The sequence below is a fragment of the Melanostigma gelatinosum genome (assembly GCF_949748355.1).
Source record: "Melanostigma gelatinosum genome assembly, chromosome: 2".
NCBI classification, from domain to species: Eukaryota; Metazoa; Chordata; class Actinopteri; order Perciformes; family Zoarcidae; genus Melanostigma; species Melanostigma gelatinosum.
Genome location: NC_136635.1, coordinates 13,941,879 through 13,968,176, shown reverse-complemented (window position 1 = coordinate 13,968,176; position 26,298 = coordinate 13,941,879). Strand labels below are relative to the sequence as shown.

Genomic DNA, 26,298 nt, shown 5'->3' with positions numbered 1-26,298 from the left:
TTTGATATAATGTTTGACAGCGATATTGTTCTAAATAGCGATACTTTTCAATCTCGGTGTCAGCAGCTCAAGCACACCACGTCAGTCGGCTGCTAGTTGTGAGAGTGTACGATATTGTATAGAATTAATTAATCCTATATCGACAATTCTATACATATTGTGTGGGAATGTTAAAAATAAAGCCGAACCATAACGTCTCTGGCTATGTAAATGCAGTTATCTTGTCTTCACATCTTCTAGTCCTATGTGCCTTACAAGCATTTATACCGTCTGATTCCCTTTATAAGCCACAGGAAGAGGAGGAGAGCAGAAGCTGTGCCAGTGCGGGTCTCTTGGAGACACTGTCCCTCCTCCAAAATGAACTAACAAGCTCACATCCCCAAACACAGCCTGGATGTGGGGGAGCTCTAGGCTGAGTCATCTGCAGTAGGCACTTTTTCAAGTTTCAGTCACAGGGCTTCTCTTCAGGACCTCTTCAGGACCACGGAGCCCATGGAGAGGAGGTTTCACCTCACTGAACACAATCTCTCATTCACACTCTAGATTGCTTGCTTTCCAAGTAAAGGGAAATGTTGCTGACATGTCTTGACACATGAGGTATCCCATCTCAAGTCAGGCTTGTTTTGGTCTACGATAGCCAGCCATCATTTTCACAACGTCATTTTATAAACTGGGATTTTAGTCGCTGCTATTTCTTCCGACAGTCAGACCGTGCACAGAAACCTTTTTTTTTTTTTACCTCACTTAGTGACTATCAAAGTCCCACAGGTTTGTTTTGTCCTCACAAAAGATCTGAATGGCAACTTGAACTGGAATATCCCCCATGTATGAGAAAAGTCTCCACATCTTCCCTGGAATGGCACAATCACAGAATTCCAGCCCTATGACGCTGTGATGTGTCCCCCCTCTAGAGGGCGGTATCGTAGACTTCGTGCTGTAGGATGGGGACCGGTCCTGGACCTGGGACCAGGTTGGAAGCAAATGCAGGTGGGTGTGGATGATCCCACACAGGGTCTCTTAAGGAAGGGGGTATGGATGGTAAGGGGGGGCCTGAGACTAGAGGGCTCTGGCCTCTTAGCTGCTCCCTGACCTCCTGCTCCAGACAAGGAGGCACAATGAGCTGGTCCTCAGGGTCCTGTTGTGCTGGGGCAGTGAAGTAGCCAGATTTCTTCTTCGGAGCCTCCAGGGCCACCTCAATGAGATTATGACTGTCCTCGGGGGCTACCACAGAGCCATTGGACAGTTTCTTCCCAAACAGGCTGGATGTGGAAGGAGACTTTTTGAGGTCTGCCATCTCTCTCCCACACACAGCCAGAAGGCAGCCGTTCGTAGCAGAAACCACCACGCTGTTCTGTCTTCGCATTTTGCCATTGGGATAATCAGAACCTCGCTTTTCAAGGTCCAGGTCTTTGGGGCTCTCAGGGGCCCCTGACCGTAGTTGGAAAGCACAGCAGTGAATGTCAACCTCCACCTCCAACTTGCTGCCATTGGAGATCACACCCTCAAGTGGAGCTTCATCGTCACTGTCCAAGCCGTTGTCAGAGTGGGTGCTTGAGAACGTAGCGCAGGAGGGTTGCCGCTGGAAGAGGCCTGGGTGGGTTCCTGCCCCAACTGCGCCTGGCACCATGATCCCACACAGTGTAGTAGCAGGGTGTAGGCTACAGCGCCTCTCTGGACGGGACGCAGGGCCAGAGGATGGGTGCTCGTCTGAGGCGGTGGAGCCAGCCTCGCTGCCCACCTCCGAGGCTGATGTCTCACTGTTGAACTCGGAGACAATACCGCTGCTGGATGACAGGGGGACCGGGTCAGTGGGGCCTGGGGTCACAGTCACAGGCACAGCGACGGGAGGGGGACCCCGTGGTTCAGTGGAAGAGATAGGTGGCTCACAGGTACAGCTGTCCTCACTAATATGCAGGGATACCACTGCAGCCTCGATGTTGTCCTTGCAGCCATAACTCTGAGCGAGTGAACACAGCTTCTTGGCAGCAGCGCGAGGATCCCGCACAGCCTGCACAGTGCACACGGCCTCCTGGTAGGAGACTCGTTCAAACAGCGCTCGATTCCCCAGGATCAAGAACTCATCCTGGGTACAGAGAGGCTCAGTGTGCACCCAGGGCTTTGGAAGCACCCACGGAGACAGATATGAGCAGCCCAGCAGGCGGGAGCAGCATGTCACTCCACTCACTTTGTTATCCTGTAATACAGAACAGACATTAGAATTGTAGATGCGCTCATAAAATATACGCCTCTGAATATGAAGCTGCACACACTAGCCGCGCATTACCTCGGTAATAATGGCTTTGCTGAGTTTAACTCTCTCCATCTCCTCAGTGCAGTTCTCCAAGCTGTAAACCTTAGAGAGAGGTACAGGTCGGCCATCCCGACACAAAACTGCCTGGCAGGTGCCCACATTGGCCACAGTGAGGCTAAAGTAGCCTCCTGGATCTGAAGGCTCATGGTGAATATAACACAGTAAGGCAGAAGCTCCCAGTTTCTGGCCAGCCATTCCTAGTTTCCTGTCCAATACAAAAGCAAACAACAACGTTGCTGACAAACTTATAGAGTCACTGGTGTCAGCCTACAAAACTACAGCAAGAGTGCAATTGTACATTTGTACAAAATCAGACAAAAAAAAAATCTGTCTTACCTGTGTGAGGTGAGGAAAGTGTTGCACATATACACACTGTCAATACTGGAGTGCTGCAGTTCCTCGCAAAGCACATCTCCCATGGTGCACTGCAGCAGCCGAGGCACTTCCTCATTGCGGTCTCCGTCAAAGATGCCATAGCATGCTTCCACACCGTCTCCAAACCGGTCTACAGCCAGTACGGACACACACAACCTGTCCAAAACAATAGATCCACATTAACAAACAGATGACTCAGCGCCTCCCACACAGAGGTAAAAACGAATATATACACTTCAGCATGCAATGCTGCAGCTCCAGGTTAAGGGGTGACAGCTGGAGGAGCAGCCAGGCAACACTGATGCACTTAACATTGTTACAGATATTAAATCCAATTGATGTATTAGGCCCTACTGCACCAGCTACTCTTTAAATGCCAATGATTCAGATATTGACTCCTTGGTCGACACTTGCTCTGTGCTTGTACAGCAACATCCAAACAGTATACCCAATGCACCAAAATGACATTCTAAGAGTGATTCTGTGCTTCACAGCACATAAGACACAAGGTAAAGCCGGCCACTTGACATTGAAAAGTAAGACACTGAACTAATAACAGAGTGTCTTACTTAGTTGAAAACTGATTTGTTGACACAACGGGTAATTGTCATTTCATTCACTTGCAAATGACAATTGAAATACATGATGTCTGCAGTTATTGAAAATGAAGCACTTTATTTTTGTAAACAAACAGAGAAAAAACACAGAACCACAAAGCAGTACTCACTTGTTCCGCTGCCCGCTCATTTCAGAGTAGCCGTGGTTCCATGGAGTGGAGGCACCCTGTGAGTCTCCTGCTGTCGTGGTGGATTTCTGGTCTAATTTTAGGGTGGTGATGTGACTAAAAAAGAAGAAATATAGTAGATGGAATTGTAGAAGGTATATATGCACAATTTCCTCACACAGCTATGTTATATTATATGTGTATTCTTTATGCTTCACATATACAAAGGAACTGGTTATATTCCTCACCTGAAGAGGTTGAGGGTTTTATGTTCCAGCATCAGGCTGTTGTTGCCTGTCAGGTCCAGCTCTTGCAGAGTGGAAGGCAGCGAGTCGGGCAGCTGGATCTCAGTCAGCTCATTACAGCTTAGATCTACGAGCTGCAAACGTACAAAACACACATGAGCTGACACGGGCTGAACATAACAATACACACACTGGTCAGGCAAATAAAACCAGAGTAAGTCTGACCTTGATCTCGGGCAGGTTGAGGATCTCTGGGAAGACAGTGATGTGGTTGGAGTGTGCTATGAGGGTATGCAGTCTCTTACAGCTGGACACAGTGGAGGGGATCGCCTTTAGCTTGTTGCCACTCAGATTGAGCTCCTCCAGCAGTTCCAGCTTACTCAGTTTACTGAAGACACACAAATCCAATGAGCTAAACAAGTAGAACACAAATGATCACGTTGACATGAAAGCCAAAGTAGCACACCTGGCTGGGAAGGAGAGCAACTGGTTGTAGGCAATGTGAAGAACCCGCAGGTTCTGGTGTCCGACCAACAGAGCACCGCAGTTCTCATTCAGGTTGTTGCTCGTCAGGTAGAGCTCCTGGAGTGTGCTGAGGCTCTCCTCGGATGGGCTGCTGGGTGGAATACTTTCCAGGCCATTGGCTGATACATTTAAGTATTTTAGGCTGTAAGAGAAGACAAATAAACGTTAGTTTAAAGCCAGTCCTGTCTAATTTACAGTGGATATGGAGAAGCTGATGCTGGAAAGATGAGATGCCTGAGTAGAAGCATCAGTAAAGTTTTAAGAGCCTTTTTCACACATAGTTCCCGGTAAATCACTGGAATAATGTTTCAGGCATCTCTATTGATTTTCCCTATTCACACATTCACTACATTCAGGAACAATTCTGTCTTGCACCTGTCTTTCTCTAATGAAAATCAATCGATGATGCGAGTTTTAACAAGTTTGCGAGACAATTCTCATCGTACCGAAGAGAATACTTCTAAACACAGACCGTAAATTCATTCCGAGCATTGATTAACATACTGTTGAACCTGCACCAAGAGAGACCAAGAGTCATTTAAGCTCCACTTTTTCTCATGGACCGGTAATCGATGCTGTTGAGTCACGGTCTGAACGTATCACACACTGAACAGTAATAAAACCTGTCCTTCGGGCAAATGAGGGAGTGAACCTTGTCACGCTGTTGTTTCACATCAGTCAGGCATGTTTTAAGTGCAATGATATCTCTGCAGCCCACAAACATTACAAGGCTGTTGACACCTCATTGGCCTTGTGGAAGTGTAACTTATCAACCTAGTTTCTATAGCCATTTATTGTTTCTATCAGTCCTGAGTGTAACGGCTTTCCCTTCCCTTTTCTTTCGAGAACATATCAGGAAACCCATCCATCACAAAGCAGTCACTGCCATTACGTCTCAGTATCAGAGACAGTAAAGTACATTCGAGCATTTGAACTGCTAATGGGTGTTAAGTGATTTACCACACAGGAAATAGGAGGGAAAATTAAGCTCCAGTTACGTTTTGGAATGCTCCATTGATTTTCACCACAATCCCTGCATACTATCTATACTTCATCCCCAAAAAACAATGAGCTGTGATACAATAACTGTCCACCTCAACCAAACAGTGAACACACTGCAGGTTCACATTTCAAACCAGCTGCTGAAACTAATCTAGACTCAACTAACAGCATGAATATTCTTGAGGACAGAAAGAGCTGCAGAGATGAGCGGGTTGAGAGACTCACTTTAAGGCCTTGTAAAACAGAGTGTCAGGGAGCTCGGCTAGCTTGTTGTGCTGGAGGTCTAGGGCTTCCAGAGGGATGTGGTCAAGTAGGTCAGGCACTCTCTGCAAACAGTTGTTCCCCGCCAGCAGCTTTCTCAAACTCAAGCTGTTGAGCAGTCTGTTGGAGGCCAGAAGAGACATTAGAGAGCCAGATTAGAACAAGAGGGGAAAAAAAACCACCAACAAGACAGCAACAAACTAAAGAACATTGTCTGCCTGTGCAGACTTAACTACTAGCTGCTAACTAATCCACCAATGACCTATTCAGCTTGGCTGCCTGCACAGACAAGCTCTGCGGATTTTTATTCTCTCCTGAAACATCACAGAAGAGGAATATTATCTCATTTGCAAAAGCTTTTCTGAAGTCTCATTCAAATGCAAATGCCTGTGTTGCGTGTTTCCAGCGAAGGATTGGCAAGCACTTAAGGAAGGCCATATTATGAAAACATGAAAAGCAAAAGAGTGAGCAGTTAAAAAGCATGATATGTAAAGGGCAACCTGATCTTATAATTCAGAAAACAATAGTTATCTGTTTTATCACAAGAGGCTAAATACATTCAAATTATGCAACATTAAAGATAAAGTCTCCGCATAAAAGGTTCGGGATTAGTGACGGAATAAGGTGAGTAACCTGGAAGGAAGCTCAGACAGGAGGTTGTGCGTGACGTCCAGCATCTCAATTTGTCTGCAGTCACACACCCAGTCCGGAAGGTACTCCAAAAGGTTCCTGTCTCAACACACACACAGTCACACACATAGAAAGACACACACAAACACTCAAACTGAGCAGAGTTGGCATGTTGCTTTTACTAGCACAGATAAGTAAACAGTTTTGATACTGTGATAAACAGGAGGCCAACATAACATCCTCCAGGGTTATTTCAGCATGCATATGATCTTTATCTGCATTTTAATAAAAACAGTTAGTGGCTGCAGTCAGTACTTGAGGTTGACTAGAAAAGGACATTTTGCAGATGTTTCTTACACTGGCAGGTGGTTCAAAAGCACAAGATAGCTTATTTAACCCCTGACATGCCGTAAGGTTCACGTTGCATACTCAGGCCTACAGCCAGCAGGGAGATGCATCACAGAAATGAAGTAGTAAAATATTGTGTTTAGGCCAAAGGTGTGTGTGGTTCACTGTCTTAAAATAGTATGTTTCTTTCACAAATGTTCAAATATTTGACTGATGCAGCCTGGAAGGCAGACAAGTATCTACACAGGCAAAGTCAAACTAGCATTGAAAAGGACGTTTATCGGGACTCCTTCCATTTGTTTAGCATCTTTGCCTTGTACATATACAAGCTTCATGGGGTAGATTCCACCGAATATTTGCTTTTGTTCGGTATTGATTATCCAATTCTGTATAGAAATTGATTTACCTCCATTTAGCACTTTGCACAACTAGATTAATGAGCACGAAGATAAAGATACTATTTTTAGACATCAGAGCTTCTTTTCAAAGATCTGCGAACACAGAGACCACAGACATGTCTTCTTCCCAGCCAGAACTCACTGTGATAGGTCCATGTATGTCAGCTGGTTAGGGACTGGATAGATGTTGACTGTGGTAAGGCCTGTGGGCAGATAAAAGCAGCAATCAGCAGCTAAACATCTTGCCCGATCATATGTGTGTTTGTAAGATGAATGTATCACAAGGGAGAAGGGCGTGAACGCACAAACAGCAGAGAGAGGCAATAATAGCAGCTTGTTGACGCTCTGTTTGACTCACGGTTGCTGCTGGCATGAAGCATCCGCAGTGTGAAACCGCTGAGTGTGAGTGTCCCCAGCTGGTTGCGCTGGCAGTGCAGAGTCTCCAGGTTGCAGACTGAGCTCAGGTCCAGGGAGTCTAAGCAATTGTCCCGTAAATCCAACTGGGTCACCTGACTCACTGCCTCTAGACTCTCACTTTTCACCCAGTGCAGCCTATTCAATCTGCATTTAAGAAGGAGCACAAGAGATGACACATCACTGGCTGCTCCATTAGGAATACCCAGTTATATTAAATGAAATGCTCGATACAGTTAAGAAACTCTGAAATGTCATACTTTCTTAAATTATAATCGCACTACAATGGTATTTAGGGTCGTTGCAAAATTTGCAGTGAGAGAACATCAGCATATATTACTGGAAGAATGTCAAAACTATTGAGGCATATATGGAAATGAATAAGAGCAGTAAACATGCGTCCTCACAATGTTCCAGTCTTGTATACGTCACTGCAGTTTTAACTTTGGCCAGAATAAGAGAGCAAAAAGTAAATCTTGTAATCTTTTAGGTCAATCAATGTGATTTAAAATAATGACAGATGAAACATATTTCAGACATATGAATCCCCAGCTTTCAACAAAAGTCTACACACTGGAACCGATCTATTGTCTCTCCCTTTCCACTGAGGTTCAACTTCTATTAACTTTTTTGTCAGACTTGTCGATCCATATTTAGCAACCGACCTTTAAAAGCAAGTGGGCAACAAAAAGTAGTGTTCAGGACTGTCGGGTAAGGATCTGTGCTGAGATCCAGGCTCTCCCTGACCCCATCCATCCTGTTAATAAATAACAATTCCTCTTTTATGAGAGCTGCCAGCCCGCTAACTCACCACAGACTAAATATATTCTGCCATGGCCAAACCGCAATTTCACTGCCAAGTTCCCAAAGAGGTCCACTTGAGCAAGATACTTAGCCCCCGACTGTTCCTGTGCAGCTTGTGCAGAAGGCAGTTCTCGGCAGCTCACAGGTGTGAAGCAGGGCAATGCAGGAAGACATTTGTCTTCAGCAAACCTGGTATCTTAAAAAAATATGTTTCGTAAATAAGGTGAAACTTAGAGGAGTGGCCGAGGTTCAGATGAGTGTTTGTGTCATATATCTACTGTCTATGCTAAAGGAAGAAAAGAAGAACTTATGCTGGATTGAGGGGTCCCCGAACAGTGAAAGAAGAGGCCGAGAGCTGTTTATTCTCTGGCTGGCCTCTTACCGGAGGTCGATGTTTTTCAGGTGGCTCATTCTGGCCAGAGTACACAACTCCAGACTCTCCACTCTGTTCCCAGCCATGGCCAGCTTGTCCACTGCACTCAGCCTCTCCAGCACAGCAGGGATGTGAGAGAAGTTGTTAAAGGACAGCCCTAGGCTGTTGAGCTGGGACAGGCCTTCCAGATCTTCAGGTAGGGAGCTGAGATGGTTTCCATCCAAAGACAGTGTCTGCAGGCTTTAGGATAGAAGAGAAAACAGTCGTGTTTTACTTCAAAGCGTAGTTGAAATATCTGCGTGTGTTAAATAACAATTGTATAACTGAGCAGCATTCAACATTAAAGCAGGCAGGCAGGGAAAAAACTGCCGGATTTATCTTTCTTGACTTAATCTAATTGCATAACAAACTACTTTAACATAATGCATTTCACTGAAACCATTAAAACCTCAATCCAGAATTTATGAGAACATCGTGTGCACAAAAAAGTGCAAACCACAAGTTTTGACAGATCATAAAACAGATGAACAACAGAACATATTACAGAGAATACATAATGTTGTGATGAATGACTTCTTATTTCTGATTGAATATTGATGATGCCCCACTCTGCTTCAGGGCAACACATTGGCTTTACTGTTTTGTTCATCTGTTTCCATAAAAATCAAATATCAACCTACGAACCACTTAAAAGTTCCCTAAAATCAGTTTTTTGCTTTCACACATGTCGTTATGGCTTACACATGATAGACAGAGGATAGACGGACACAATTAAGAAAAAATATGTATATTTACCTTTTGTGCCCAGTATGAGGCATGTTTGTGACTATATCATGTTTCATGCTTGTTTATACGAAGGTATTGTCTCCTTTTAAGGTGCCCTAAATTGCAATGTGTGCAGCATTTCACTGTGTGGTTGTCTTTGGGATTTACTTCTTGTATCATTACTTGGTGTACTTTTTTTATGTGCTGCTGCTGCAATTACATAATGCTGTTCAAATAGAATTTGGTGTGTACCGTTTGTACATGCATTTCCTAACTATTGTATTAATGGCCTGCAATGTATGTATGCAGTGTATGTGCATGTGTGTCACACCTTTGAAGGTTGCCTATCTCCACAGGGACTGTGTGGAGACTATTACAGGAGAGGTTGAGTTCAGTCAGGGTGAGGATCTCACACACGCATTCAGGGAACACACCCAGACGGTTGTGAGACAAGTTCAGACTCTTCAGCTGAGAAAACCTGAAGAAAGAGAAAACAGCACGGAGGAGCTTGCCATATTCACTGTGATCTCTGCCTCGTTCATTTTCACAAATATCTCGTGAACAGATGTGTTGTAACAGTGACTGAACACCTTAGGGAAATAAGTTAGTTTTATTTGTTCTTGCTTTCACATGAGTAACAGAAGGTGACTGTGATGTTTCGAAAGAGCGGTGGAAATACAGTTCGGCTTCAATGACTCAGAGGCGCACGAGCATGCTAGCTGACCTGCTACGGAGGTCGACAATTTCAGAGCAATTTCTCCAGAGCTACAAGTTATGCCTCAGGCGAATGCAGTCGGCAAGAAATATGATTGGCAAGACGATATATGTGGCACTAATTGACAAAGAGCCGAAGCTCGACATCCTGGATGAACGCGGTGGAAATTGGAAACTGTAGATAAATTCCCCTCAAGCTCACTTTGGGTTAGGGTTAGTTTTGTGCTGTTATTTGTTCTTCTGGCTCGCAAGATGTTATTAAGACGGCTTTAAAAGCAGCTGGAACCCCAAAAATCAGCCAGTGTCTCGTTAGGCAAGATGGGGCATTGTTCACATTGTAAAAGGTATTCAAATCACCCCATTGGTGCTTTGTGTATAACCGTGTATGATGTTACCAGATTTAGATCGGCCAGTCATACAATGTCGACTACATTTAATGAAGATGGTTTGAAATGTGTGTTTGTTCATTCCTGAAATAGGCTGTCACATCCTATGATATCAGGTGGCTGTTTCAAATAGAAATACATGCTAAGCATCGATTCAGATTCTGTGTGCGTGTGTTAACATTGCAACACGTGTCAAAGAGACTGGGCTGTGATGAATGAGGTGGTGCGATGCCAGTTCTTCCATGTTAACTCCACCTTCCTATTGTTCCCCAAGGCTACCGTGAGTCATTGGTCAGGGTAGAGACTATTTCCTTTTATCCACGCATCCTCTTTCTAAATAAAACAAACAAAAAGGCTGCGGCAGCACAAGGTGCACAAAGAGAAATGAAATGCACATCTTGTGCACCTGATTTAGATCACTGTCGTCACAAGTATTATCTCCTGTGCTCAAAGAAAATAAACGATGAAACGTAGTGAAATAACTGATGCCGGAGCACAGGGTCAACTACAGAATAGCACTAAAACAATGCAGCAGAGATTTTCAATTGTGCAGAAATACATTCTGCACGACAGACACATTCTGCTGCAAGGCTGTGATACCCGGCTAAAAATGGTCTCCTCCATCCCATGTTTGTATGAAACTAGAATGTGTGATTACCTGGGGAGGTTCAGCAGGCCCCCAGGCCCCTGAAGGCTCATGAAGTTGTGTCTCAGGTTGAGGTGGGTGATATCCTGACAGTAAAAGAGATATTCGGGCACTACTTCCAGACTGTAGCACGACAGGTCCACCAGACTGACTGTCTGAGACACCACCTATACACACACACACACACACACACACACACACACACACACACACACACACACAGAGAGAGTTAGGAAAGGAAACTTGTGCTTGGAAAGAGTACTACTATCTAATGTTTGGCATGTCAGCATCATATCTTCCATTGTCTCCATGCAATGGGACAAGATGTTGGTAACAGAAGCGTTCTGTGTTCTGTTTGTAGTCAGAGTAGTATTGATCAATCCCGTTTGAGCAGGCTTTGGTAGAATGCAGGTAAATAGTCTGTGTGGAGAGCAAAAGAGGCACATTGCCGAAATGTTATCTGGGAACCCACCTCGTCTGACGATTCTTTAGCTTCTCATTGGTTTAAAATGAGCTTGTAAACTGGTTTCTTGTGAAACAACCCGGTTGTACACGTCGTCTCTCAACTCCAACTTCAGTCTTGTACCTCATGTTGTCGATTGAATTGTAAACAATGAGCAGCGCACAGAAAAGGAATTCTTGGCCCGGATATCTGCAGGCTACACCGGAAACCCAGAGATATACATAGCCCCTTGCCCCCAGAGGCTTCACCGTCATCAGGCCGATAGCCGATGGGTTCAGAGATTGCATCTTCCATATCACAACAAGTAGCTCATACAGCAGCACACCTGAAACCTGTATGGCCTTGTCAACATCTACTGAGCTGCCTGCTGCAGTGCACTTGGGCTAACATAAATGTTACATTTTATCCACACAATCAGCACGCGACCACCCTAACACCTCACACCCTGTGGTGAACTCCAACTCCAAATACAGCAGACAGCAGGCTCCATTTATAGAGTTTTTATTACCTTAGATGAGCTGGGGCAATGAACAGTGGAAGCAACTACATTCACCTCAGATTATGCAAGCAGCCAGCTGCCTGAGCAAGACATGACTTCAAACAGAAAATGCCCCAGTTTCCAGTTCAGTGAACTTTATCTTCCAGAGAAACACAGTCATCATGTATTAAGAGAGAACTAGAATAACTCCTTCAAATACGGCAGTTACAGCCAGACCTTAGAAAACATGTGTAATAATACAGTACACTGAGCTGCCAGTATATCAAATACACCGATCTAAAACAAGTCTAATACAACGGTCCTTTAATAAATCCTACCTTCATTAAGGTCATGGCGTTTAGTCTTTGCTGAAACAGATTTAGACAGGTATTGACAGTACTTCATGGTCATTTTGAAAAGTGTAGTTTGAGGTGCTATTGAATTGTTTTGGTTCCTTGCACTTTCAGTGCCAAGGCAGAGTAGTTTCCCAATAAATGAATGAAAGACACACAATGTCCTCACAAGTAGCAAAATGTGTGTGAGTGTCAAGTAGTGTTTGAATGCATCTACATGTGTGATTTTGTGCTTATTTTACCATCGTTAAAATCTCCGACAACACTAACCCTGTTACAGTACAGTTACACAGCTTTGTCTCACAGTTTCTTCATTGTAGACTACCCAGCAGTGCTCGTCCAGTCCAGTCTGACGACAGTCTCCTCCATTAGCTACAGGGCTGCACACTGTGCAGCAACCCAGAAAATGGGACTGCTGCTCAGCAGAGCGTGACATCACGTCACCGCTTTTAGAGATGACAAAGGCAGAACATGCTCCCGGAAAACTACTCATCTGCCAGCCACATTTAAAAAAAAAAAAAACTCTTCAAAAGAGTATGTCATTAAAACAATGTGAGAGTAGAAGGATTGACAGAGAATAATTAAAGAGGGGTAGAGAGAAAACAGAATTGATGTTTTATGATTTGCAGAGTAATTAAACATTGTGAAGCTATGTGACTGAGGAATAAGACATGGAATAAAACCCCATAGCATGACAGGTGGGACAGTAATTTGACCAGTTACTGCGGTCCTGTCAGTCTCTGATCAGTCAGACGTTGATTCAATCATTCATACGTGCAATCAGATCATTTCCTTTTAAACTGAGAAACAAGGGTTCTCTGCTTTTGTGTGATCGACAAACTTGTCCAACTGGCCGAGCTGAACACAGCTGAACGTGTCACATTTCTGAGAGCTGCTCTTGTTTGCCAACTGATGCAGTTTTAGTGGTGACTGTCATCATCACACACATTTTGTTTGTAGTATTTTAAAAGTAGATTTCCTCTCAATTGTAATACACTGCGTCAATTGCTAATGAGCTGTAAAATGAGTAGATCATCAGTCTTAAAATGTTCTACCATATATTTAATATATTCTGACTTCCTATGAATATATAATCACAAAAATTATAAATACAAATGTCTGATATGCTGCTCTGTAATGTATCCCTAAACGCCAATATTCAGTCCAGTCCTGCAAGAGCATTTTGCAAGCACAAATGTACTTGCTTACAAACACGCGCACACACACACACACACACACACACTAACAACTCGAGTAATGTAGCATAAATACTGGCCCAAACCTTCATCAACCATCATCCCAATAGTCTCCATAGAAACCTCTTGTTTAAGTCTCAGGCTCAAGACAGTGCACGAACAGCTTACTCTAACCCAGTAATCCATACCACCATGGTAGAGAGAGATCCTGGACTTAGCGTGAATCTGCAACTAATTGGATTTTCTTTCTTTTTTTTGTTGGCTTTCTCTTGGCCTGGCTAGATTCTTTGAAAGACACACAGCACATAACATAAATACAAAAATGTGTTTGGGTCATTTAGCATCCTCTAATCCGCATTGACTGATATAAAGAAACTCTCTGTGAATGGAGGTATGCTGTTCAATCAATGCCAGACACCGCTGAGAGTCGCCTCTGTAGAGCCAGTCAAACGCACTCAGAGAGGCGGCTTCTGATTGGACAACTCAACAGGCAGAAAGCAACTGTAGTCCCAACCTCTAATCCCTGATTTAAGTAGGACCCCAGTGGAACTCACAGGAAACAAACTGATGCTGAGACAAATCAACACATACCGTGTCCTGCACACACAGTGACACACGCCCTTTTTCCTCTTGCTTACTTTTGATGCCTGCCGATGCCATCGCTGGTAGTCTGCGAGTGTGTCAAAGTTGACAAAGTATGTCTGGGCCTGTGATCCGGCTGAGCTGAACATCAGACAGTGCTGCCTCCGCTTCACCTCCTCCACCTCAATACAAAGACAATACACAGATACGATGAGGAGGAACACTGGGAGAGAAAACACAAACGGAAAACGATGATTATAAATACTCGTTACTGCAATGATGTTGCTCAAACAATATCTAAATGTTCAGTAATCTTAACACAGTTATAAATCAGTCAGTGTTCGTCTTACTGTTCTTCAATGATGTGTCAACTAGATTTGCTAAAAGACCAAACCGGTTCACTTCAGCTGTGTGAGCTGGAGAGAGAGAGGACAATGGTGACAGCTTCACAACTGTTTGATTGTGACTGCACAACTCAGGTTTACCACTAGATATCACATCAGCACAGAAATGTAAGCTGCATCTTTTGAACACTAATTAGAACAGTTGCAGCTACACAGCATGTAGGCCTACCAAGCTATCGGGTGGCCCTGCTTTGGGGATTTTTAGAGACTTTGAATCATTTTATGGTGGGTTGCATATCGTAATAACAAGCTTACTATGAAATATCACAGGTTCGGGCAAGTGGGTCAAAAAATGACAAAAGCAGCGCTGTGAGTAAGTCAATAATTTACAGAAACATTGAAGTGAAATAGTCCACCTTCTCTTTGTCTCTCTCTCAAACACACACAATGCAAGACTGCGACGCTCAAGTCCGCTCGTCTCTGTCCTCGTCTCAGACCTCAGTCCAGCTCTAGTTAGCGGTTTGCGGGTTGGGTCGGGTAGCTGACACTGATAAACACTGATGTTTTTGTAGGTTGGGCGGTGCAAATTGGCTCTCGTAACGGCTCGGGTGGGTGCAGATAATAAAGACTGACCTGTGCATCACTAGTGTCTACAATTAGCCTGGAGTGTGGGCTCAACCCAGGCACAGTGAAGGGTTAACACCACTTCAGGTTATCTGATCTCGAAACACTGTACTCTCACCTTTCCCCCCACCAGGGGCAGGATGTGCATCTTCCCAGTCAGGCTGTCTTTGACGGAGGCCACAATTAGACAGGTGCCGCAGAGGATGACCTGCCGCTCTGCCCACTTGTGCAGCTGCGACTTGCCCTTCCTGACGCTGAATACGCCTTTCAGCAGGGTCCGCTCCTGCTGGTCTGCATTCACTGGACGCTCTGAAGGGAAAAGCCCACACACAGAGGTTAGTGTAGATCCACAGACATCGATCTAACCCCCCCAGGCCTCCTGTGCTAAACACATTCAGCAAATTAATCGCAAATGTTCTGCAGTTACCCATCGGATGAAAGCTTCCAGAAAATGAAGTCATATAGATACTCACAGGTCAGTATGACATCACCTATGCATTAGTCATCTGCTTAGCTTAATAACTCCAGGAACTGATCTATCGTCAGCATTTAGGATGGACACTGCCCTATTACCTCATCTACCGTACAGCTGGATAGATCTCACCGCATGATAATAAGTGTGATGTCGTAAGTAAGGGGAGGAAAGTGTGAGGAAGCTGTGACTGGACCCAACGCAAAACCTTTGTTGGGAACTATGAGATACGGGTGAGGTTTGGTACCATTCTAATTTTCTAAAGATTCATTCTGTGTTCATGCTTGTCATGTGTTATAAGTAGATGCACAATGCTCAGTGGGAAAGAGGCAGAGTACAGTAAGGTAACAGCAAGGTAACAGTCCACTACAGGTCTAGTTTTGCAGTACCAGTCAGTTTTGGTCAGGTTGGATCTTGAAGACGTTGGTATATGGTGTCAGTTTTAGACCTAATCAGACGTCCAAGCCATAGCGCCTAAATGAAAGATCTTCTTAGTTTCAGGCCAGTGCCGAACTCTATCCAATAGTATCTCAATTGATCCCTGCAATTAAGGATCAAAGTTCTTCACTTTTTCCTCTTTCAAATAATTTGTCCTCCCTCTCTTTATAGATCAAACTTGGATGTGTGAAATCAACACACCAGTCAAAACATCAGCCCTAAGGTAAAGGTAAGCATCAGTAATATTGATGTCAGGCTTTTGTCACATTAAAATTCCCTCGTTTCAATTCAATTATGCCGACTTGCACAGCAGGCAGCTTTAGCTGGCCGATGCTGGAGGACACATCAGACAGCAGTGCTGTTGTCTCTGCCAGACTTCAAGTACATTCAGGTTAATGGCAGGTCAAATAAGCACAGAGGAGACACTGCCTCAGCCTCGTGTCCTCTGTTGTTCAATTTTCCTCAAACCAACTTATGCTGCCTCCCACTCAGAGGCTCTCATTGGCAACGTGCTCTCTCTCCCTCGGCCTGTCAGACTTGCTCTTCCTCTCCACCTTCCCTTTCACTTCACGAGGGCATCCAAACGAAACGAAAGGCTGCTCATGTTTTTCTTCGCCAGGGAAACCGGTAATGAACAAGCCAAGTGCTTCTGACAACAAATTGGCTGGCGGGCAGATCAATAGCACTGACTGATCCTCGGGCGTCCCCTCACTCAAAAAGAAAATTAGAGACACAAGCCCTCACAGCGCCAATGGGTAGTGTGGACCTACGTGAAAGGGGGAAAACATCTGGACATGGAGCCGGATATTGAACCACAATGCTTTTTTGGCACAGACCGTAATGTGTCTAACACACAATGTTGGAAGTCAGCATTGGATTTTTAAGATTCTCACTGTTCTTTACGCTGCAATGATTTGTTGAAAGAAGTGTTTATACTCTTTCAAGAAAGATATCAAAAAACTATTTTGATCTTGGTACCGAAAACATTTCAAACAATACCCAGCGCTACAGAAAAATGATTAAGTATGGAGACAAGGATTACTATGAACGCTTAAATCCATGCCAGGAATCCACACACAAATCCCGTATCTGTGTGTCAAATACCAAAAAAAGTAATCACCTACTTCATGAGAGTATTTGTAATTTGTATTTGTAACATCAAAGATTTACGGAATACAGCTGACCAAGGAGAGAGTAAGTTAGGATAAACGAAGAATAACATATTCATTTAATTAAACAAGTAATTAAGGAAAACACTCGCCCACTGCAGTACACACATCAATAAAGTCATCATCACGCACCCACTCGCTACGAACTGACACAGGTGGACAAGATGCTCTCACTGGCGTCACAGTATATCACCAGAGACGAGCACAACGCAGCACTTAGCTTTCGTATGCTGTCAGTGGAGCACGACCTGTAGAACGCTAACGCACAGTCTGGTCAAGCTTATCAATGCTCTGAACATCCATAGTGCAAGAAAGAAATCCTAAACTACACTAAAACCAGGTTGCAGACTTCAAAATGTCCCTCCATGTTAACACAAGTAACATCCAGCAGCTTTAATCTCCTGTACTTTCATCTTTCTTTAAAATCCCACTACATTGTTAGGGATTTGTATGAAACAGGTCATCTAAGACAGACTGATAGGAGGCACAACATCAAGTGCTTCTGTGCAGAGCTGAAAAGATCAGCGAGTTCAATCGATCGACAGAAAACGTATCTGCGGCTATTTCGATAATCGATTGGTCATTTGAGACATTTATAAAGCCAAAACGTTGGTGCTTGCTCCTCCAGTGTATACATTTTCATATTTTGAAGTCCAGAAGACAAACAAAATCTTAAATCAGTGAAATATTACCTGGATTAAATCAGTTTTCTGTTAAAGCTCTGGGTGAGAAATACTCACACAATATGCATACAAAGAAATACACACTTCAGTTTTACGGTATGAGCGTGCAGGCATCCATGCATTCACTGCTTTTGAACTTTCACATCAATACAACCACCCATCTGAAAAGCATTGGCCTATTTACGCAACATCAAGTCCTGAGCCATAAAGAGACAACTTTTAAAACAAGCACACACGCGATCCCTCAAGGTCTGTGGGGCTATTAGTTGCTAGGGAAACAGGCTGTTCACGAAATCAAAGTCCAATCTGAGTTGGTAAACCTGACCTCAGCCAAATCAATCTCCTCCCAACGATGACGAATATTGTTGACCATTCCTGGTGGCTCGAGAGGGGTTCGGTGACATTGTCGCAGATGTCACGTAGCACTGTTTTCTGTTGTAGGATGTTGTTGTCCGAGCTCGGGGAGCATGGAGGTGCACAGAGAGGCCGCGCGGCCTCCACTAAACTAATCATCGGTGGGTCAAGCGGCCTCCTCGGAGGGGCTGCCGAACTGCGGGGACGGCGTGACAAGTGACAGATCAGAGAGTCGACTTTACGACTTCTTATCGCTCCTCTGCTCATCTCAAGTGTGGCTGCAGCCTTCACTCAGCGACACCTCACGACAACAAGGTCACGACGGGTCAGATTCTGCTCACTTATCACTGAAGAATGCAAGTGGACAGAGAAAGAGATGTGAAGAGGGATATGAGGGAAGAGAGAGGTGGCAGAGGAAAGGGAGCAAAAAGGGATCTGAAAGGAATGTGACAGGTATAAGATAGGATGTGATTGGGTGATGAAAAATACGAGAGGAAGGGAACTGAGGAACTAGAACTGGGTCGAGGGCTAGAAAGGAATATGTCAAACGGAAGCCATTTGTCAAAATAGCTCCTTGCAAAGGAATAAAACTGGGCTTTATCGTATCTATTCCTATAACTATGAACTGCTATATTAATAACATTACATGTAGTATTCAGGATTTAAAAATATGTTATTAATAACTTAATCGATAAGCTTTGAAAAGAAAATAGCGTCAGTTGTTTTTCTCGCAAAAATGCCAAATATTTGATGATTCCATCCTCTAAAATATGAGTTTATCTTAGAAAATGGTCTTCAAATATATCTACAAGAGTAGCAATGCATAATTCAGAGCAGCTGTTGATTAACTGGATGCCAGCATACATCATGTTTGTCAGCACACTAAGAAAAAAGAAGTTGGCACCACACTGACTTCAGTCAAAATATCCGCTCTCTTGTAAACCTCTTAAGGCTCAATAAATATTGCAAAACGCTTAATTTAAAAGGATTCATCATTGAAGGAGGGATAAGGAAATTTGAATTGACCCCAAAACAGGTAAAGTGGCCATCTTTTCTGTTTCATTGTCAAACACAAACGTCATTGTGACACTGTTCATGTCTTTCAGTTCGTAGCTCCCGATCTTGTTCTGGTGGGTGTTGTTGAAACTGTTTTAATCACATGATTGCAGGCCAACTGTCGAGCACTCAGTGGAACACAACACTGCCTGTATCCCACAGGTTTTCTGTCTCGCTCAAGATTGCATAGATTGCGTTAGCATTCAGTCGGGGGTCAGTGGAGGCGGAAACACAGTCTCATTTGACTCAGAACAGCAAGCTCTTTTTGGCAGCAAATTCTAATTCAACCCACCACCCAGATGCTCGCTTTTGGTGGTCTGTGTTTACCTCAAGAAAAACCTCTCGTTTCTCGTCTCTTGGTGCAAGAAATTCAAATTCTGATATCAAATATGGCAAGTCAACACTGTGAACGACACAGACAGGAGACGCACCGCTGAATACTGCTTCTGAATGCAGACGACCATTAAAATAGTGGATACTTTTCAGCGGGAGTAAGCCATTTGGAAACTAACCACGAGTCTTGCATGAGAGACAGTCTGCCAGTTTCAAATGATAAAGAGGAAATCCTCGGGAGAAACCGAGCTCCATCACAGAAACAGCATGTTATGAGGAGCTGTCAGGAAACAGCAGAGAGCCTGCCCTTCGCAGAGCTCTGTTGCTCGGGGGCAATTTTGTGAGAACACCGGATCTGAACAGAGTCTCATTTTTCTCTTCAGTCTCATTCTGACTGCTTCTCCACTTTTTGGCCCTGTAAACCAATTCTTTCTGCCTTTATGCCATAAAATGAAGAAGCACCGTTGATTGGTTATCCACTGTGATTATATCCTCTCCTCCAGGACACAATTATTACGACTCAGTGATAAACCACCGGACCTCAGAGTTAGACACTGGTTCCCTGTCCATGTCATCACAGTTGAGGATATCCACAGTCTTCATTTAGGTTTAATTTTCATTCGTAAATCAGCACCAGCTAAATCAACAAGTGATAATGTGAGTTCACACTGCTCACAGATGACTTATTTCCTTCTGCTCCGACACTGACAGCGTGCTTGACGTGTACTTTGCACAACAGCTTCAGGTCTCTAATCTCAAAGATGTAAGACAGAGATCACCCAGGCAGAGGTGGACCAGGGATCAGTGGAGTTTACAGCCGGCCGAGGCTGTGCTGTAGCTGCATGGGCCGACACAGACAACCACTGGCCCTCAGGTCTCTGCACTTGTTTTCACTAGGAGGGTTTTTTATTAAGTCAGCATTTGGAAATATTGACTCCCCTGTCCATGTTTGTTTTCATCTCATCTGTGCACCACAGCCGGTGTGTGTGTGTGTGTGTGGGTGGGAAGCAGGAGGTTGGAAGAAGGTTCGAGATTAGTTTCCAAAACAAATAACAGTGAAGTTTAATAAATGACCTGCTGCATTGCCCTTTGAAACACTTTAGTGTCTTAAGAGAAAATAAGGCCGTAAAACAGACAAACGTGCAGCGCTGACACATGCAGTGCACCACATCAGGTAGTTCGGTCGCGGCTGTAGTCTTTACTGATGGACCACTGTTTCCCTCATCTGCTTAGTCAGATCATTACCCCTGACAACAGCCAAGAGACAAGCAAGCACCTCGGACAGGGATCTCAGAACAAGGCAGTTGTTGTGTGTTTCAACAATGCATCGCAGCCCACCTACAATACCACTGTGGGTGGGAATGAAAAACCAGGGTAACCTTGTGCCAGCCAGGAACTGAGATCTACTGGTGAAGCTGTATGACTGGAATGCTCCCGAACACCAGCACAGGGAGGGTGGGTGAACACACAACCACAACAAGCTGCAAGTTATACTCCAAAACAGTAGTTCTCACCACCTCCCCCAGTTCTAAGAGCAGAAAATGGCCAAAACGAAGTTGTGCCCTCAGCCTTGGCAGTGCATCGAGAGTGCCAAAGTACCACTCGTGCCTGGTCTCTGGTCCTCTTTTCCCAAGATTTGACAAAGGGAGGCAGGAAGTCTCCAAGGGGCCTGACTACACGCTGACCAATGTGGCCTGACTGCTGATAGTAGCCAAGATCCGACCAGTTCTCATGTTGGCAAGGGGCAAACAACAGTAAAGCTTCAATTGGACAAATAGGGACTTGGAATAAGACTGAGGCCACAGTGAGCTTAAGATCTGACAGCTAAACAAACAAACATCAGTTGTATTAACAGGCCGACATAAAGAGAAAGTTGTATTCATTCTACAGCGCTCAAGTCAGAAAAACACAACACCACTGCTTCTTACCCGAGTGATGATCATCAAGACTGAATGGTGTGTTTATAAAAGACAAAGGACGCCAAAGTATCTTATTCTGCAAAGAAGTCCAAGATTCTAATTTTCTGTGTGGAGTTTGCATGTTATCCCCTAAAATACTTGCCATGTCTCCACAGTCTCCTCGTGAATCAGCCAACCAGGGAGTTTCAATAGAAAGCGGTTGAGATTTGTGTTGAGCATTTCAGTGTAGGGAGGGTTGTGTACTTTATGTGGGAGGACTTACATGTGAGCTCTTTAGACGCTGTGGTTTGCTCGCTGTGTTCTCTGGCACAGCCGCATGTGAGGAGTTCAAACCCCAAACGCAAGGAGTTCCACTGACTCATCAGAAATGATCAAGTGAAAACACATCACAGAACATCGGTTGACCATTCTCCATTAATGGCAAATCCCGTCATTGCTGCAACTGTAGGAGTTTCATTAGACCAATGCACGGACTCAAACGGGAAGAGCTGGAGACGTCTGTGGGTTTACGTGAGCTGTATTAAGACCCAAAGAGTCCCATCCCTTCTGTTACTGCATTAATATATCACACTGACACACGGATACTTAGTCACTCTGATCCTGGGGTCATGGGAGCGTGCTGACAGCATCAGGTGAAAGGCAGCCCACGTGGGGATGAAGAATTACCACAGGATGAAGGATGCTCAGGCACTTATCACGAGGCCATGATTGGTGTGCGTTTGTGCCATCCCAGGCTATATTGGATACTAGAGACAGCTTCAGAAAGGCATCGCTCTCAAGGAGCCTCAAACAACAACTGGCTTCACTTTGTCCTTGCTGAAAGCACACACACACACACACACGCATGTACACACACAGACACAAGATAAAAAGAGGATGTGATAAAAAAAAACCCCGTTTTGCCCTGCTGTGGCCTGTTTTTAGGCCCTTTGGTCAGTTTTCCTCCTGCTAGATGCCACTGAGCAGCAGCAGATTACAGTGAAGATTGGGGATGATGGCCCCTGTGGGTCAGTACTCACCACTGTAGAAACGGATCAAACAGCTGAGGTCTGAGTTGGCTGCTGCCTGCTGCACTCGTACAGGCTCTGCGTAGCCCAACACTGCCAGGTAGTCATACAGCATCTGGAGCGGGCGCTCACAGGGGTCCAGCCGCCTACAGGACAAAAGAAAAGGAGAGGTGGTATCATGATGCCCGCCAAAAAGTAGTTACCACCAGTTCCCGTCACTCAGTATAAGGGGGATACATACACTGAAGCGTCAACATCAAAGTTAAGGCAAACCGATTCTGTATCCTCGTTAAAAACAGCAGGCCAATTTTGAAAGAGATAGCAGGAAAATTCAGAGAGTTCAACTCCGAAGAGAAAAAACTTTAGGAGCGTTCAGGAGGTGCATAGTCCAAAGGTGTAAGTTTACAGCATGTCACAGCACAAATTTAAATCGCTTCAATGGCAGATGATCTGGCACCACTGCCAGGGACTGAATCATGGTCCTTTTTTACCTCTGACTGTGCGTTTGACTTAAACTGAGGAAATCATCTCGGTCCACAATCGCTTTAAGAACTCTCCCCGCTGATTTCTAACAGGATCAATGTCAACCCTGTAATCCAGTACCCACAGCCTGAGTCAAGCAGCCTTTCACATAAATGCTTACTGTCTGGCTGCACGATGAAAGTCTTGCAAGCACGATGTGCACGATATGACTTGCAGAATCATGTCATTTGATTTCAGACAGCTGTGGCAGCGACACCTTAAAACGTCAATGCAGGATTTACGCATCTTGCGGTAGGTCAGCGAGGAGGAGGACGACCGACAGTCCCTATCGACCGTTTACACCGACGCTTACACTTAGATATGCCTCATTTATTCACAAATCCTCCAATCTTGGGAAATGCAGCAAGAAGCTGTTCAATCTCTGTCAAATGGGTTAATCTGTCCTCAGGGTGGAAGGTACATTTTGCAGCAAACTGTGGAAATGTGTCCCTCGATTTACTTGAGACATACCCAGAGAAGAAGAGGAGAGCTGGGGTTTACAGAAACAATGGTCTATCCATACACATGTTTTACTGAATTAAACCTCTCTGGATTGTGTTTTGTGTGTACAGACAGTGGTCGATTGACGTTTTCTTTTCACTTTTACAATCGTTATTAGTTTGTGCTAGTTGTTCCCAGCATGGCTCCACTCAACATCAACCAGAGTAGAGGTCTAATCAGCCAACATATCTGGAAATGGGTGTGTAGGGTGTGTGGATTTCATCAGGGTGTGTTTGACATCTAATTTGGTGGCATGAGATGTGATGCCTCAGCAATCACAGATCAAAAGGTTGGCAAAAGGGGGTTGTTGTTTGCAAAAGAATCAGAGGAAAAGGAACATTCCCAACTGTTCAAACCTATTAACTAGCTGCTGTCCTTGTACTGTAATGACAGATAAGTCCTGTGAAAATCAATAATCAGACCATAATGGAGCAAAGCTTACAATTAACAATCCAAAACACAATTCTTGTGGGTAGACATGTGCTTCTAAATGACCTTTACAGTCAAGCCAAGCCCGTGTGTAATGTTTTCATAATGAACATACAGTATATTGCTCTGTGACTGAGATTTGTTTTCATATACAACCAAAATCTTGCAGTGAATGCAGGTCAAAGTTTTGAACTCAAAGCAAATACATGACAATATTATCAAAAACTTCCTCCATCAGCGGTTTTCTATTGAACACGTTCCCAATGCCTCATCTTTTCCAACCCCTCCTCTTGGCCAACAGGCCTTTCACAAAGCCTCCACTGGTCACCGTGTCAGTGGTGAGCCCACAAGGTAGTGGCCCTGCATCACTTATTTGGGCTGTGCTTAGAGGGGTCATCCAACCTGACTCCTGGAGCCAGCGCTGTGTCCTGATCCTGCAGAGGTTCTCTCTGCACTTCCAGACCAATCTCAGGGGTATCTTTGAATAGCAATTGGTCTCGGCCCTCACAATGCAGGCTGTAGATAGAAGCAGATGAGATGAGATTCCTCTGCAGGACGGCTGGCGTCACTTTACATTTCAGAGTGACGAGCTCAGTGATTTGGGAGGCCCATGGTATCGAGCCGCTAACCCGAGAGGAGTCAGTTGAGATGTCTGGGAGCCTCCCTTTGGGAGCGTTCTGGCCATGACAAACTGGGAGGAAACCCCGGGCATACCCAGAACATGTCGGAGGGATTACATATATCATCTGTCATGGGAGCACTTAAGGATCCCCGAGGAAGAGCCTGTTGCTGGGAAAAAACAACACCGGACTGCTCTGCTCACCTTGTTGGCACTGTGACCCTGACCAAGAGTGGCTCACAAATGGATGAATGAAAGGATGAATGTCCTCAATCAACTCCATTGTCTCAGTAAATTTATCTTAAAAGGGAGTTTGTTCCACTCAAAATACAACGTTCCCTAAGCAGGAAAAAAAACTATGACCATGTCTTCCTGTAAGCAGCACATTACTACAAGCTATAAAAAGAAAATCACTCACAAAAAGCTCCCATCCCTCCCATCACGTCCTCACTAACAAACCTCTCTTCAGTGCTGCCAACAGCTTTGCATGTTTCAGATGTTTGTTGACACATCTATTATCAGTCACAGTAATAAGAACTATTACACATAGAACATGCATCTCTTTTTAAAAACACAATACGTTCAATGAAATCTTGACTTGTCTGAATGGATTTTTCCTCAACGTAAACAGAAACATAGAATATGCCGTGAGCCTTTGTAATTTAAACTATAGCTAATCTATTTCTTATTTTAGACTCTGTTTTCTAATGTCTTCACAAAGGCTTTCCCAGGCAAGCAAAGGAGGAATGGGCCAGATTCCTTCCTGGTCACGGATCAGTGAAGCAGCTTTGTATCCTTTCACAGATAGTCAAGGGGTCATTTGCTATTTCTGCCTTCGTATGGCTTGTGTAGCCGAGAGAGGTATCCTGAGTGAGGTCCTGTGGGAGTTTGGGATGTTGGAGGAACTGCAGCAGGTCCTCAGTGCTGTGTTTACCTTATTTGCTTTAAGTCAAGCTTAATTAAGGTGACATTCTGTTTCGGGTTTTCATGGGCGGGATATCAAGCAACAGCCCAGGCCTGGTGTAGTTTCTTTATATTATATGAACAAGGACGAGATGTGGACATTTACTGACATTGACATTGCTTCTAAATTGCTATTTTTTTGGGATGTTACTGGATGTCATTATACCAATTTACGCTCTGTGTTTGTGCATCCGATGGAAGAGCTGTGCTTCCATTCTAACTTTAGCAGCTGTCTAAACCAGTTGTACGACATCTCATGTTTCACTTGCACTATATTCGTGTAACTGTAACGCAAAGCATCTTTTTATGCTTCAAGTCAGCATCAAGCTGTGAGCACTCAGCACTGCATTGAATAGACCCAATGAAGACGCTGATGAAGGACTGCAGATGTTGGATGCATGGACCAAGGAACAGCACAAGCCTTCAAACTACAGTTGATCTCTGGGCAGCTGTTCTAACTTTTTAAGATATTTTTTTCCAAATGGCTGAAATGATGAAGCAGAACTTGACTTTGATGACTTAACTTGGTGTGTATTTTACCTGACTAAGTCGCCATGCAGCTGAACATAGAGTCCCTGTCCGTCCCTCTGAGCACACAGTTCCTCCACCGTGGTACTGGTGGAGCAGAGCACCAGCTGCAGGTCTGTCTGAGGGGTGGAGGAGGCCTGTGGGCCAGCGGCAGGTGGCTGGGGGTCCACTGTCCCCCCATACAGACACACACAGCCCCGCTGGGTGTCCCCCTTCAGCCAGTCCCGCTCTCTTGATCCAAATCTGGTCTTTCTCGTCACACAGCCACGACTCCCATTCCGCTTCATGTTGCGCTGCTGACATAAAAAGAGTCGTTTTAACACATAGATTGACATCAGATACGT

General features: G+C 44.5%; 1 protein-coding gene across 1 annotated transcript; it reads right to left on the bottom strand.

Moving 5' to 3' along the window:
• Nucleotides 1-907: 907 nt before the first annotated feature.
• On the bottom strand, nucleotides 908-26,250 carry phlpp2 (PH domain and leucine rich repeat protein phosphatase 2; the record flags this gene model as incomplete). The annotated part of the gene is made up of 18 exons (XM_079290195.1): nucleotides 25,967-26,250; nucleotides 22,405-22,538; nucleotides 15,080-15,270; nucleotides 14,050-14,175; nucleotides 10,934-11,088; nucleotides 9,507-9,653; nucleotides 8,420-8,650; nucleotides 7,178-7,380; nucleotides 6,962-7,022; nucleotides 6,077-6,172; nucleotides 5,408-5,563; nucleotides 4,122-4,322; nucleotides 3,881-4,043; nucleotides 3,659-3,789; nucleotides 3,414-3,527; nucleotides 2,648-2,842; nucleotides 2,285-2,516; nucleotides 908-2,194 (listed from the first exon to the last, which is right to left on the bottom strand). The coding sequence occupies exons 1-18, from the start codon at nucleotides 26,239-26,241 to the stop codon at nucleotides 908-910; spliced, it is 4,098 nt and encodes a 1,365-aa protein (XP_079146321.1). The 5' UTR covers nucleotides 26,242-26,250.
• Nucleotides 26,251-26,298: the final 48 nt, after the last annotated feature.